Below are 14,181 nucleotides of genomic sequence, written 5' to 3'. Positions count from 1 at the left end.
CCGCGCGCATTACTTCAAAAGCGCACCAAGGGCATCCGCCGCAGCAAGCAGCCTCGCATCGTCCCAATACTGCCCTATAAGCTGCAGGCCCATCACATCGCCCCTCCACTGCTCCCCAGCCGGCAGGCTCTCGGCAGCAGTACTCTTGGGTATACTGACGGCTGGCAGCCCCGCCAGGCTCGCCGGGACGGTCAGCACATCATTCATGTACGCCTCCAGGGCGCGGTGGCTCTTTTGGTCCTGCTCGATGGTGTCCATCAGCGGCGGCAAGGTCGGCGCTGTGGGGCAGAGCAGGAAATCCACCTGCGCCGGGCCAAGCTTGTTCTCGAGGGTGACGCGCTCGTCCATGTCGGCCAGCGCGACCTGCTGCTGCTGGTCATCACGGTCTGCGTCGCGCAACGGGCTTGACAGCTTGAACGCGGCATCAAAGTCGCGGCGTACGAGCTGGCGCACGCGCTGAGCCTGCACGAAGTAGTTGTCCATAGCCTCGGAGCTCAGCGTGTATGAGCCCAGCAATATGCGCCGCTTGACCTCGGCCCCGAAGCCACTGCCGCGGACTGATGAGTACAGCACGTCCTCGGGGCCCCTTGCCCGGCCGTCCTCGACCTCGGGCTGCCGCAGCCCGTAGCGCACGCCGTCATACTTGGCCAGGTTTGAGGATGCCTCCGCCGGAGCGATGACATAGTATGCGGAGAGAGCGTGCCGTGTCGATGGTAACGACACGGGCACGACGCGGGCGCCCAGCTCGTCGCGGAGGAAACTCGCTGCCTGCTTCCACGCGTGGCGAACCCGTCCCTCGAGCTCCTCAATGTTGTACTCGACCGGGATGCCGAAAGTCAGACCCTGCAACAGCTGTTTGCAGTCCTGCTCGTCCCCGGTCCGAGGTCCGCCCGGGCCGTAGAACTCCCTGGCCGCCGTGCAGCGGGCCCTTGCCGAGGATGACAGGCTTGTCGGATCGCGTGGGTCATGCTCATCGTACAGACCCGTCCCTACGAGCAGCTTCCGCAGCTGCCCGGCATTGCGCGCCAGGAAGCCGACCGTATCCAGGCTGTTCGCATATGGCACCACTCCATATCTCGAGATCATGCCGTAGGACGGTTTGTAGCCAACGACACCGCAGTACGCAGCCGGGAGGCGTACAGAACCGCCCGTGTCGGTGCCCAGGGCGACATCCGCCTTGTGGGTCGCCACCACCAGGGCACTACCTCCGGAGCTGCCTCCCGCGCTCAGTATGACAGTCTTGTCCTGATGCTCCACTGCCTGGGCCGTGGCACCGTGAGCCGAGTTGATGCTGTGTGTGCCCATGCCGAATTCGTCCAGGTTGGTCTTGCCGACGACGCGGGCGCCACGGTCCCTCAGCTGCCGGACGATGGTTGCTTCGAACGGGGACTCGTGGGAGGAAAGGATGTGCGAGGCGCATGTCGTGGGCAGGGGCTTGCCATCCTGTGGCCCAGTCGCAATGTTGTCTTTGACGGCGAGGCGGAAGTGGTCCGGTGGGAGCGGTTCTTGAGGTTCGGGGGCTGGGGGACAGTCTCGTTTAGCTGCTGGAGTACAGGATCTGGGGGCCCATCAGTGGGCAGGTGTGCAACACGCCTACCTCTGGTAATGAACGCCTTCAGACCTCGCCTCTGCGGGCGTGGCAGCAGGCTCGGGCCATGGGCGAGCCGGCGGCGCAGGCTGGCCAGCCTGCCATTGAGGGACATGAAGACGCCCAGTCTTGTTCTCGCAACTCAAGGAGATGCGCAACAGCCTAGCTTCACATTTGTGCGTCCTGCCGCCGTACCTTTCTGTTCGTGGCTGCTGCGTCAAAGTGTTGCCCTGCCGCCTTGCATTTTATCTGATGGCAGATGGATAGCTGTGGGGCCCGTGCGTAATGTACGCGGTAGCAAACGTCAACGTATTTTACGCATGCGCATGTGAACACAAAAGACAGAGAGAGGTATTATTGCGGGACAGGTATCAACTTTCTTCGCTCCATAATCTGCAAAACCGAGGCAACACAACCCAACCCAACATCAACCCCCACCTATTTCTTGCCAGTGAGGTGCCACTCGAAGATCCGGCTGAAGGTCTCCTTTCCGTTGCCGACCAGCGTCTCTCCATGGCATGGGATGAGTGTGTCAAAGTCCCAATCGTTGATCCTCTTGACGCTCTCGTTGAAGCCATTCCTGTCCCTTGCGCTCAGGACATACCACAGGAATCGCTTCATGCCCTTTGCCTCGCCCTGGGTCGTCTGCATGTTCACAAACAGCTTGCCAGGGAACCCGACCTTCTTCTCGCTCTCGGGGCATTTCGAGTACTGCTCATCGGCAGGCAGGTTGAACATGAGATCGGCCTCGATCATGACCCGCTCGGGCTTGTACAGGAAGACCAGCTCCTTGTTGGCATGGCTGTCGACATACTCGTACTGGAAGTCGCGGTCAAACTCCTCGTCAACCTTGATGTTGAGCTTGTCCTTGGCCGTGAAGATGACGGCAAACTCCTCCTTGCCGATCTTGGGGTCGTTCGCGGACTGCTTCACGCGCTTCTCGGGCAGCCCCTCGGGGCCTATGATCTTGGCCTCGGGATAGGCCTGGTGCCACTCGGTGATGAAAATGTGGTGCTCGATATCCGGCGCGATGATGTACTTGACGGTGCCTCCCAGCTCAGCCAGCTTGGCCTTGACATCGTCCGTCATGGCGACGGGTGAGAAGACGGCGAGCGCGCCAGAGGTGAGTTTTACTAGGATCCTGTGTCAGCCGCCTCCGCGTACATGTGCCATGTGGCGAGTGATCAGCCCTCCAGCCCTCCAGCCCTCCAGCCCGCGTGGTGCAGTGCTCATGCGCGAAGTCACCACGTCGCACAAATGCTGTCTTGTCTCACTCTAGAGCAAGGCGACCGCCAATGCCAACCACTTACCCACCGTGCCTCGGCCGCCAACAGGGATGGTGCCGAACCTCTTGAAGGGCACTGAAAATGTAACCACATTGGGCGTGATATTCCGGATGACCATAACGTCAGCCGGGTTGGCTGGGATCAGTTTGGACGACATGCCTGCGGCGGAGGATGATGAAGCCTTGGTGGCTGTTGAGAATGGACTGAGCGAGATGTATCCGGTGAGGACGCCGGCGCCGATTGCAACCGCAGGGAAGAGAAGAAAGGCTGTTCCGAGAGGACCAGGGCGGCTTTGAGGGCGGCCTCGACTTGTTGTGTAGTGCCTCGCTGCGGATGGCTCAACTGACGAGGCTGGCTGCTGGCGATATGAGAGCTGTTGCTTGAGAATATAAAGGGCGTTGCTAGGTGTCGAGTGAAGTTGAAGACGGCGGGTCTGATGCCTGTGGGTCCTGAGTGCTTGAACGTTGATCGACCAGGAGGTGCCGGCATGAGACGAGCCGGTGCTCTGCCTTGATATAGCACCACCGGGGGCGGTCCGATGGAAAAGATAGGCAGTCTTGTTGACCAAGGCGTTTGACCTCGGCATCACTGATCCAGGGCCTGACTGCTTGACAAAAGACTGGTCTTCTGATACGACCACGCGTCGGAGCGGACCTGGCGGGACGACTGCTGTGTATTTGGAATGCCGCCGTCAGATGTCTCGATGCAAATGGTCCATGACCTCAGAGGGTGCCCATCCTGACGGGTCGACAGTCCTACCGCAGGGCCCACCACCTAATCTTACAGGGCCTAGCCCAGACCCAACTGGGCCGCTCGGCGACTCTAACCGTCCGATGGCCTTGCCAAAAACAGCACCCACACTGCCTGGGCAGGCACACTGCCGAGGCTCGAGGGGCCAATGCATTTGCAATCAAAGATCACTCCCAAACCTTATTCCACGCGACAACAACTTGGTACCCCCGTGCATTCAAATGGCCCATAAATTTGTCACACTCTTGATATATTGCTGTATACCCGGGCACTTGTTTTGGCCGTTTCTCACCACACGCCACAACCTCAAGACTTTATCAAGTTCTGTTTTATGAGTTACAAGCATAATTACTTAGTAGTCGGTCACAACCTGTAAAGCCCAATACCTGCAAGGACGACCAATTTGACCAGCAACCGACAGGACCGCTCGCGGGTCTTGTCAAAGAGACCCTCTCAAGCGCTGGCCTAGGCGTCTTGACAGATTCTGTATCTTCATTGCGCTTGAAAGCAATTAATTGTACAATGAGTCGATTGGGAGCACTCATGCATTCTAGGTTATACATATGGCAGCCACGCTTCACATCCCACTGATCCTGAGGCCTTGTGATACCTGTATGCAAGTCAACTGCGAACCATCGTTTTGAAGCCTTGCTTTTGGCTCTCAGCCTTGCTCGCACGTCAACGGCACGGCCAAAGTCCTCCCAGAATCTGATTCCCCTGGGGTAGTTATCAGTGGGTGGTGAAGGCCGTATGCCTGATTAGGCTTGTATACCTAGGGTGCCTAAACAACTCTGGCGATAGAAAACGTAACCTTGCATGCTTGGAACTCAGCTTGAACGCTTGTTGTTTCAGAAATAGGTAATGATTCCTTAAATACCTCCGTCTAAAGTTCTTCCCACTCTTTTCACCACGACCGCGGTTTTCCACGAGGCTTATTTCTATGTCTGAATCTTTGGCTCTCGAGTCTCGCCAGCAGACATAGTCATCTCATTACACACGTCTTTTAGCCCATTGTATTTCATCCTTACTTGGACAACGGTACCTAGCAGCTGTTATTCCGCTGGTCTACGAAACCACATTTACAAAACTTCTCGTGTGTCTGTATAACCTTCGACGCTAGACAAATACCTAGGTAGCTTGCCAAGGCCATTTCAAAGGCAGCGCGGCCAAGAGAAGAGGCATCTCAGGGGTTCTTCCAAGCGATAGCCCATTGCAATGTAGCCGTTTTATAAGGTGTGGACCAGGAGGCTATACAACCTTTGGGGATGCTGCATGAGGTTGTGCCATGAGAGATTGTTCCATGAGAGGCTGTCCTATACCGGCAGGTAGTTGTCCTATGAGAGGTCGTACTATCGTAAGTTGTCATTACTGAAATAGGCCAGGGGCCGATACCCGGGTCTTTTCTCAAACTAAGCCCTCGCAGTTGCTGACTCAATTGGTCATGGCTGCGCCCCTTAAGGCACATCATGGAAGCTTCGCCGCCGCCTTTCTTGAGACACAAGCGCGCTCGTTTCACAAAGCCCTACTAGTACCGCAGGGCTCCAACTGTGTGACAAGATGCCCCTTGAGTAGTCGGTTTACACGGCCTTGGCAGCCAAGCAGCGCCATGCCCAGCCCACCTGGGCACCTGGGCAGTTCATAGGGAAAGAATGCCTGAGGCTTACTCGAATAATCAATCGCGCGCTCAATTTAATCGAAACGGCCAATGCGCGATATGAGGACATCGAATCGCGTGGGGAATTTGGGGTTGTGATTAAAGGAGAGCCCTCAGTTCGTGATAATGCGGAGACCACAACTACCTTTACAGGTACCCAGTGGTATATATGTCTCTATGGTCCTCACCGTCTTTGACTGCTTTGCATTCCCGCCATCACCAGTCTCATATTCATACATCTAGAACATCCAACATTTAACACGCCTCTGAACAATCACATCGTCACCTCCTTCACAAGTCAGAAACTCATCAACAAACATGCAACCGTCGACTGTCCTCGTCCTGGCCGCGTCCGCTGCCACTGGTCTTGCTCAGTCATGCACCTACCAAGCTGCCAGCTACCTGTCCGTCTGCCAACAGGGAAACAACCTATTCTGCACCGGCAACACGGGCGTCTGCAGCAACTCAACAGACACATTTGATGAACAGGCTACAATCGCAAACGAGGACGCTTGCGTCGGCCTGAGCCAAGGCGTTAACTGCGTCCAGACCGTGGCATGCTGCTAGGGTCCTGTGGGCTGGAAAGAGCAGGACTTGCCAACCTGAGATGGCTTCCACGGTTGGCGGGAAGCAATTGAGCACAGGCATGAGCGAGGAGAATGACACAGAGGGTTTCAACCCCCTACGCTTTGAAGTGGTCCCGGAATCTTATCAGATCCATACTTGCAATTCTAATGATTTACATCCTGGGAGAGATCCTTTCGGCGTGGTGGAGTCATAACTGAGGGCCTGGAGGCACACGTCTTTCATGATAGAAGGTTCCCTCTCCACTCGCAAAGAATTGGCTACCTTGACATGTGAGGAATGAGATAGACGGATGCCTCGACAATCTTCAATTATCTTCCAATATCCAGTTCCATATTGCATCTAGTATGGGTAGGAACTGCTCAAGATAACGTCTTGACGTGATCCAGCGACAGTGGCGACCAGGGGTGAGCTTCGCAAGGTCTGTCCTGGGGATATTCTACTTGGTCGTTTTGGAGATAAGGGCGAATTTGAACCTGCGTATCTTTGTTCATACGCAAGGCTGAGTGGGGCTGATTGAGGTCGAACGTGTCGTGCAGCAAAATTCAAGAGCTTTTGGTGAGAGATTGGCGGCCCACACAGGCAGGTTCTCCCTCGAGTGGGCAGAGTCTCCTCCCATTTTCAAGGTTCACTCTTCTGTCTACGGTATGCTTGGTAGAGGAATCAGCAGCTCCAAGTGCCTAGATGGCCCTGGGAAGGGGTTCGTTGACTACCCAGGTACTGTAGAGACAAGAAGGACGACATCCCAGTATCAATCACTGGCATACCCAGGGTAAAAGCCTCAGAAGTCCGAGGCATCCGAACTCACTCACCCTGCCTATAACTCCGTTGAAGTATAAATCGATTTCTTAGTCAGATGTCCCGTTGAATGACTGGGTGCAAGGAATGCTTGAAACGCTCTAATATTTTTTGGGCTTATTATGTTAGAAGCAGCATCCTCCAACTCGCTTCTCCGTACAGAGCCACCGTATTCCTTTTAGTCGCGGCTTATAGTGAACGAATATCGAATAATGTGTACATGTCTTCGAGTCACATAGAAAACCTCTCGTACCGGCACCTAACCGTTTAAATTGCACTGCCTCACTGGCAGCTATAGAGCTGCCAGATCGAAGAACCAACGCCACATGAAAAGGGGTAGACGTTGAGCGGCAGCGCCACGCACTCGTGTGTCTGCTCGCCGTTGGTGGCCACAGCCGTGACCTGCGACGCAGCCTCGCCGTGCTCGGCACTGTCGGCGCACAACAACGTAAGGCCTGTCACACCCTCAAGCGAGAATTCGTGTCCGCACAGCGGGTTCGACGAGAAGCCGCTATTCTGCGCCTGCACGACTGCAGTCCTCGTCGCGTTCACGTTGGTATTGCATGAGTCGCCCAGAGTCGTCCTGGTCGGCGTGAGTGCCACTATCTGATGGCCATGGCTGTATGCAAGTTGCGAGATGGTCAGCGGAAAGGGGTTGATGGTTGAGGTCTGCTGGCGAACTTCGACCGGGCTTGCTGTCACAACGGTCGCTGCCATGGCCAAGACGCTTAATATGGTGTTGGTATACATTATGAAGGTGATTGACGGGCCGTGAAATCTGTTTCAAGTTTTCGGCGGTTTTGGGGAATAGTATGCGCCTGTAGCACTAGTCTCTCGAAATCGTAAACGACGCAAGTAGTTGGCGAAGGTAAGGTGATAATGTTAACCGTGATCAACGAAAGGCGCTTCCAGGGAATGATTGAGCCGGAGTTATATCTAATCCCAGGAGCTATTCCACCAGCCACAGAGACGTGAGCGAAGGATTTTCGGCTATATTTGGCCGAAATACGAGTGGGCTTGCTCTACTTCCCTCCCTCGGCGGTATTCTGGATACGAGTTTTGTCAGCTGACTGGGCAGGTAACTTTGCCTCGCTACGCCACGCCAGGCCGCAGACCTCACTTACGGTTGGGGTGACATAGACCAGACAACGGTGATTCTTGGTCGTCTCCAATTTCGCGGTTAACGAATTAAAAGTTGTGCGACGAAAAAGATCGACAAGTGAGACCAAGCCAATTCAGGGGAAACCCCAAATTCGGTTCTCGGTGTTCAATGTATGCGCTATAACCTATTATTGATTCACTAGAGCATGAACATGACGATTTGAAGTTGAGGGGATAGAACAGAATTTGCTTTTCCTCGTCTTCATGAACTGTGTTCTTTACGATACTATCTACTGACCTCGGGAGGCAGGCTGGTAGGTACGGATTCATACCAATGCAGGTACCTAGCATTCAGGCCCGTGCCTATTCCCTGCCATCCGGCTTCGAACACGAATGGTTGCAGCAAATGCTGTAATATCCACTCTTGAACATACTGCTCAATTTTACTCGGTCGAAAATACAACACACAGTCCCTTACTGTAGCTCGGTCCTTTCTTTCGCCAGCTAAAAGCTGCACAAGTTCAATCCAATAACATCCCCGACTAGATCTGCTGAGGCAAAGCTGCTGAAGACTTTTGTAAACTACGGCTACATTCCATAACTCCGCAATCATATGAGGTGACATGACAACATCTGGTCGGCGTTGCAACGCTGTTCCTGTTCGCAAAACCACAACAGAAAAGCACAGGTTCGTGCGGTCGGATAAGGTAGCACCTGTTCCAAGTCAGGGCTTGAAAGCGCTGATGCGGCCGTGATGAGACTCGAAAGGAAGAGGACGGCTTTGGCCACATTCTGCACTACCGTTGCTATTCATCCAGCATTTTGATGCGGTCAAGAAATATTTCTGACTACTGCTGACAGCTCAGCTTTCAGGCTGATTGAAGTAGCTGATATCGGAAGCTGAGTGACGAGGTGAGGATCCTAAAATTATATTTTGGCCGTATTACGTCCGATACGTCTAATGTAGGTATTCAGCTGCCACGGTGACGCGGGAATTCTCACAGTTAGCAAGTACAAATGTTAGGATTGCAACTACCTCCACATGAGGTATCACAGCCCTTGACAAATGTTGGCGTCTGGATCTGGATAGTGAACTGCCCCGCATAGTTGCTGACTCCATCCACGATCTTATTCACGCTGTACCAACCCCATTGGAAGGTCGAACCCTGAGACCACTCTTCTGCGATATCCTTCCGCACGGCGAGCCAGACATTCGAGATGTCAGCGCCGGCGTCCACCCAGGTTGCAGTCGTGTTCGGCGTCACCGTTTCGTATGAGATATAGAAGGCTTTGGTGCCTGAGGCCGTGCTGAGGTAGAGGGCACCGACTCCCCAGGTCGTCTGGCCATCATAATACGGGCCAGCGTTGTATCTACGACGAAGTCAGCTGACGGCTTTCCCCTTTGGTGGCACATTATTTTGGTAGTTTCTTTTCTTAACAGATTTACACTGACTGTGGCGGGAAGAGCGAATCGAATTGCGCCAGGCTGGACTCGAGATCAGCTACGGAAAGCTGGGCACATTGGGCAGACGTTCCTGTCGAGTTGAAGTAGTAAGACGTGCCATCTTCTGCGCCAGCAACTGTCCCGTCTGATCTACTGGTCACTGTGTGGCTAGAGCCCAGGACGGCAGCAGCGACAAGGCTTGTCGCTGAGACTGTGAAAGCTAAAGCGTTTCGAAAGAACATCTTGATCCTTGATAGAGTTGCAATTAACCTTGGAACGGTAGGAGCTGCTTTGACGTGTGGAAAAGAGGCTGTGAAGTTGGTACGTTGGCCAGCAGCGAAATCTCCTGGATGAATTGCTCAGATTTATATCAAGCGGTTACCCCATCGCCACCCGGATGTGCTGTGTCCAAGTGCATGATTCCTCATACTACCTCGTATTCTGTCTTAGCCTGTGGGCTTTGCAGTTCAGCTTGTTGTGCTTCCGTCCGGGCGGTGAATTCCTCTCAGCTCAATCAGGTTAGACACTGGTTACCAGGTGCAGCTATGTGGCTTGAGGACCAGTCAGCCAGGCAGCCTGCAAAAGAAACCGCCGCTAAGTCCAAGTACTACCAAAACCCTTCATGTTAGCACCACGATTATTCCACAACCATATCATATGTGCTTGATTTTAATTATATAAATATCTTTAGAGTAAGCTTCTGATTTAAATAGTATCAAAATATCATTCAGAACTCGTGGTTTTGGGTAAAAAGTAGGTGGATAACTTCTGGGATCCTGATTCCGGTACATAACCAGCGGCGGTTTCTTTTGCAGGCTGCCTGTCAGCACTACACGGCGGCCCGCGCACACTATACCGTACCTAGGTAAATACGAGTGTTTCTGGGCCGTGCAGCAGAAGAAACGTTCCATCTGTAAAATATTTTGGAATTGTGGGGTCACGCATGCTAGGGAGCGAAATAGAGGACAATACGCTCTGCTGCAGCCTTGAACCAAAGAAGAGCATCTCCTCGACCATCAAGATGTCGGGGTACTTGACGCACGCCAATGTTTTACCATCGACTGCCAGTGCGTTAGCAATGAAAAAGAGGGAACCTTAGAAACCTCTGTTTCCTTTATGCCTTATTGTTCAAAATGGTCACTCAACAATGAACAAACATTGTGTGACCATATCTTGAAGTGCCGGGAGATAATCTTAGTAAAAAGTCTTGGACTTCCATTTCATAGTCTTACCGGGCAGTGTAATACATATTATCTGCAGCTGAATTAGTAAATGTGGCGACAAGCAGACGGCACATGACAGAGCCTTCAAGAGACCTTGGAATCAAACAGGAAGCACTGCCACTCTTAAAAGGCTTCCAAGTACCAGCCGGTTCGCATGATCCGACCTCCAGCGTCCACTTGGTCGCCCTCACCATCATTGCCACCCTGTTGACCACCCTTACTGTCGTCGCCATCTTGGCTTTGGCCATTCCCTTCGTCAAGCCCTTCGACAATGAGCACTATGCGTCCCTTGGTGGCCGAGTTATGTTTTCAAACAATAGAAGCTGCTGGCGAGACTCTTTGTGTCACGCAAATAGTTACTGTTGGCTTGTGGGGAAAAGATTGGCTTAACGCTGCAAGTTGTATAGGCTTACCACCCAAGCAACTTCTCAGTATGAGATGCGCTACGTCTTGTCCCACCGCAGAATCAGGTGGGACTCTGGAAATGAGTGCTTGCAGCCTTATGGCCGCGAAGCCAAACGAGAAGGCCAGCTTTGATGAATCTGTGAGCTTTGAACTGCAAATATGATTTTGGCGTTGCTCCGTCCAAATCTGGCACAAGAATGACTTGCTTTGAGTGAGTTAATCCGCGGCTCTGAATGGACGTTTATAGCTTTGACCCCTGTATGTCAAGAATTCCAAGGCTGACAGCAGAATCGTGTGTTGAAGCTCACGGCGCCACTTTGGTGGCACGGATTCCCAATATAAGAGGTCTCCGATCTTCTTCTCGTTATGAACCCGACCCTCGGCACCACAACAGTCCTTGCTTGACCTAATCCCATCCTTGCGAACCTTGTCACGACTCCCCTGCTCACTCCCCACTTGTATCAGCTCATAATGACATTACACATGTACCAAGTGCACTTCACCAGTAACACATGGCGATCTCCAACGCCCTCCTCTCAGCCCCGAAGGTAAGTCTGTCCAATGCGTCGGCACACGTCAACCAGAAAGGCTCGAGAAACTCGTCGGTGTCCTGAGTGTCCTTGGCGGGCAGGGCGTCTTCCCTGACAGTGGCGACATAAAAGAAGCAGACCTTGGTGACGGGCCCTCCCTCGAGCCCCGGGCCCGGCTCCGTGTAGTGGACCATGGCGACTGGCTCAGCGCTCTGGGCCTCGAAGATGGGGCCGGGGACCTGCCTGCCCTTGGCCACGGTAGCCCGGGTAAGGATGTTCTTGGCCAGGAGCTGGACCCTGTACCCCGTCTCCTCGTACGTCTCCCTGATGGCGGTGGTGCACAGGGCGTCCTCACCTATGTTCTTGCGGCCCTTGGGCAGCTGCCAGAGGTCCTCTGTGTATTTCTCGTTGAGGATGACGAGGACTTTCCTGTTGTCACCCGAGCCTTTGAAGGTCACCGTGCCGGCACAGATGCAGAAGTCGGTGCTGTTGGCGCAGGCCATTGCGTTGTCAAAGGCAGCAACATCGAGAGGGCGCTTTTGTTTGCGGGTTGTGTGTATGATGTGGGCAGGGTGGGGGTTTAGTGATACAGGAGAAGCATCGTGCAGAACTGTGAAGGGCGATGACTTGGTCTTGGACATGATGGCGACTTGGCTTTCAGAGGCCGTCGGGTACTGCTTGGGTACTTAAGTATCCTTGCGGGTGTGGGCGATGGTTGAGCATGTAGCGTGATGCATGGATGGGAGGAGAGGAGCAGAGAGAACCACGAGGCCGAGGTGAGGCGAGGCGAGACGAGACGAGACGTCTTATGGACTGCCTGGGTTATAAGTAAGTACCTAGGTAGGTGCTGAGGTGTATGTGAAGCCAAAGATGGCGCGCAGCCACGGTCGAGTCGACCACCGAACAAAACAAGGTGGTTTTGGAACATGTGCTCACATGGGCCTGTGCATGGCTTACAGACAAGAGGTCTGACAGGTGCTCACTGCAGGTCCATTCCCCATTCGCTCGTTGGGGCCAGCCATAGTGTGTCGGACTGACCGGTGAGGCATGCCACGTTCGTGATCTGGTAAAAGTCTAGTTGACCGGTCAAGTCACCGACTTATTGGGCATGAATGGGCCTGGGACCGCGCTGGCCAAGGACGCAGCTGGCACGACGCACCGAAGAAACATTCCTACACGGCGGTGCCCACAATATGGGGATCTCCGGTCCTATTACAGCACAAACCAAGGGGCGCAGGGCCACGGCCATTCTACCTGTGGCTCCCAGGTGCCTCCCCAGGGCTGCCAGGCAGCCAGGCCGGCCAGGTTGGGATAAACCGCCGGCTCGGGAAGTGCCAGGGTGTGCATCAATGGCGTTCAGGGCTCTCTTGCATGCTGCCCCGGCTGCTCCCCCCCCCCCCCATCACACCTTGCAGGGTGCATCAGGGTGCAGCAGGTTGCTGGGGCTGCTGGGGCTGCTGGGGCTGCTGCTGCTGGGTTTATTTCCGATCTGGGATGTCATTGTTGCGGTGCGCGGCCTGTGCCCCCACGGCGAGATCGTTGGTACGACCACGTCGGCGAGTCGTCATCGGGGCATGGTTCTGCTCCCGGGACCAGCCGTGAGCACCGGCATCAGGCAAGTGACGGCGCAATGCCATTGTCTCAAGCGCAGTGGCATAGCACCTTGCACCTGTACACAGTATTACGGGCGCGGGCGCAGGATCAACGTACGGGGCGGGAGGACCTGGTGTAGGACCTCTGTGAGAGGCGGCGCTGACCGACTGCACACGGGGAGCTTCCAAGTGGCTGGCAGCCGCAGCCTTGGCTGGAAAAGTAAGACCAGAGCTGAGTGCTCTGTGTGACTGGGTGAGGAGGAGGCATCACTGCTCTCTCTCTTTCTCTGTCTCTTCTCCTCCCCCACCCGTCTCGCATGCCCTCTCATGCGCGACCCTGACAGCTAATTGAATCCCGGCTCTCCTCGAAACAAGACAGGCAGACTGGCTTGGCTGGCTGAGTGGCAGAGGGCAGCATGGTGTGGACTCGTGGCCTTGCTTTTTGCAGAGCACTAAAGCACCGTCCGCAATGGAGGCCTATCAGACCCATGCGCCAGACACCTACCCTGAGACGATGGACTGGGTGGGGGGGGCCAAAAGTAAGGGTCGGCCGGGGAGGACGGGATCATTGCTCGCATCGAACATGGCCTTGGCCGTCTGGGAGTGCCACGTGGATTTGGGGACGGACGTGTGGAACAAGGAGGAGACGGGGGAGACTCTTTGGCTTTGGCGTGGAAGAATGCATTTCTGGAAAGTCCATGACTGGAACTAAACAATTCCCGTCGCGGCAGACAAACGGTTGAACGGCCCAGGCAGGCTTGGCAGGGGCCCCTGGCCTATCAGACGGGCAGACGAGGAACACCCTCCCTACGTCACAAGCCCTCAGCGTGGGGGGAGGAGAGCTCCAAACCAGAGCCGATGCCCCTCCCCCTCCCCCTCCCCCTCCCTTTTCTTTGAACGCATCATACACAGTAGGCTTGTAGGGGGCACAGGGGCACCGACGCGGGGTCTGGCACACAAGAGGACCTGAGGACCTCCAAGAACTCCAGGCTAGCAGCACACCAGATCCGAGATCTAGTCGTCACAGCAGCCATGCCTCCCGCAAGGTCGCGGCAGCTTCGAGCAGCTTCCAACGCGCTCAGCTCCCTGCGGCCCCACCTCCCCGCCCCGTCCTCTCCGTTCCCGTCCTCGTCTCCCTCCCTGCCACCCTTGAGCTCCACCCGTGCTACCAAGTCGGCCCAGAGCCTCACAGCTTCGCGACAGACCTGCTGCACCCCGTTGACAT

The 14,181-nt window shown here is 54.9% G+C and overlaps 6 protein-coding genes across 6 annotated transcripts; 1 reads left to right on the top strand and 5 right to left on the bottom strand.

Annotated features, from left to right (window-relative positions):
• Positions 1 to 9: 9 nt before the first annotated feature.
• On the bottom strand, positions 10 to 1,703 carry KVR01_002934 (uncharacterized protein; the record flags this gene model as incomplete). Its single annotated transcript, XM_044787229.1, has 2 exons — positions 10 to 1,520; positions 1,598 to 1,703. The coding sequence occupies 2 exons, from the start codon at positions 1,701 to 1,703 to the stop codon at positions 10 to 12; spliced, it is 1,617 nt and encodes a 538-aa protein (XP_044647949.1).
• A 215-nt stretch (positions 1,704 to 1,918) lies between these two features.
• KVR01_003303 (uncharacterized protein) lies at positions 1,919 to 3,595 on the bottom strand. Its single transcript, XM_044786004.1, has 2 exons — positions 2,899 to 3,595; positions 1,919 to 2,721 (listed from the first exon to the last, which is right to left on the bottom strand). The coding sequence occupies exons 1-2, from the start codon at positions 3,458 to 3,460 to the stop codon at positions 2,027 to 2,029; spliced, it is 1,257 nt and encodes a 418-aa protein (XP_044648318.1). The 5' UTR covers positions 3,461 to 3,595; the 3' UTR covers positions 1,919 to 2,026.
• Positions 3,596 to 5,596: 2,001 nt separating this feature from the next.
• On the top strand, positions 5,597 to 5,884 carry KVR01_003616 (uncharacterized protein; the record flags this gene model as incomplete). The annotated part of the gene is made up of 2 exons (XM_044786727.1): positions 5,597 to 5,794; positions 5,846 to 5,884. 2 exons carry the CDS (start codon positions 5,597 to 5,599, stop codon positions 5,882 to 5,884), a joined length of 237 nt encoding a protein of 78 aa, XP_044648631.1.
• Positions 5,885 to 6,512: 628 nt separating this feature from the next.
• KVR01_002833 (uncharacterized protein) lies at positions 6,513 to 7,840 on the bottom strand. The gene is made up of 2 exons (XM_044790956.1): positions 7,786 to 7,840; positions 6,513 to 7,707 (listed from the first exon to the last, which is right to left on the bottom strand). The coding sequence occupies exon 2, from the start codon at positions 7,409 to 7,411 to the stop codon at positions 6,944 to 6,946; it is 468 nt and encodes a 155-aa protein (XP_044647848.1). The 5' UTR covers positions 7,412 to 7,707; positions 7,786 to 7,840; the 3' UTR covers positions 6,513 to 6,943.
• Positions 7,841 to 7,997: 157 nt separating this feature from the next.
• On the bottom strand, positions 7,998 to 9,609 carry KVR01_002640 (uncharacterized protein). The gene is made up of 2 exons (XM_044794688.1): positions 9,216 to 9,609; positions 7,998 to 9,133 (listed from the first exon to the last, which is right to left on the bottom strand). The coding sequence occupies exons 1-2, from the start codon at positions 9,446 to 9,448 to the stop codon at positions 8,767 to 8,769; spliced, it is 600 nt and encodes a 199-aa protein (XP_044647655.1). The 5' UTR covers positions 9,449 to 9,609; the 3' UTR covers positions 7,998 to 8,766.
• A 502-nt stretch (positions 9,610 to 10,111) lies between these two features.
• On the bottom strand, positions 10,112 to 12,521 carry KVR01_003465 (uncharacterized protein). Its single transcript, XM_044794365.1, has one exon. The coding sequence runs from the start codon at positions 12,003 to 12,005 to the stop codon at positions 11,334 to 11,336; it is 672 nt and encodes a 223-aa protein (XP_044648480.1). The 5' UTR covers positions 12,006 to 12,521; the 3' UTR covers positions 10,112 to 11,333.
• Between the last annotated feature and the right edge of the window lie 1,660 nt (positions 12,522 to 14,181).

The sequence above is a fragment of the Diaporthe batatas genome, assembly GCF_019321695.1.
Source record: "Diaporthe batatas strain CRI 302-4 chromosome Unknown Contig00003, whole genome shotgun sequence".
In the NCBI taxonomy this organism is placed as follows: Eukaryota; Fungi; Ascomycota; class Sordariomycetes; order Diaporthales; family Diaporthaceae; genus Diaporthe; species Diaporthe batatas.
The sequence above is the reverse complement of the archived record's forward strand: the minus strand, read 5'-3'. Positions and strand labels throughout refer to the sequence as shown.

Coding starts and splice junctions, on each gene's coding strand:
- KVR01_003303 (XM_044786004.1), bottom strand. CDS start 3,460: ATGCCGAGGTCAAACGCCTTGGTCAACAAGACTGCCTATCTTTTCCAT. Junction 2,722..2,898: donor TGGCGGCCGAGGCACGGTGG/GTAAGTGGTTGG, acceptor ACAGGATCCTAG/TAAAACTCACCTCTGGCGCG.
- KVR01_002833 (XM_044790956.1), bottom strand. CDS start 7,411: ATGTATACCAACACCATATTAAGCGTCTTGGCCATGGCAGCGACCGTT.
- KVR01_002640 (XM_044794688.1), bottom strand. CDS start 9,448: ATGTTCTTTCGAAACGCTTTAGCTTTCACAGTCTCAGCGACAAGCCTT. Junction 9,134..9,215: donor GATTCGCTCTTCCCGCCACA/GTCAGTGTAAAT, acceptor ACTTCGTCGTAG/ATACAACGCTGGCCCGTATT.
- KVR01_003465 (XM_044794365.1), bottom strand. CDS start 12,005: ATGTCCAAGACCAAGTCATCGCCCTTCACAGTTCTGCACGATGCTTCT.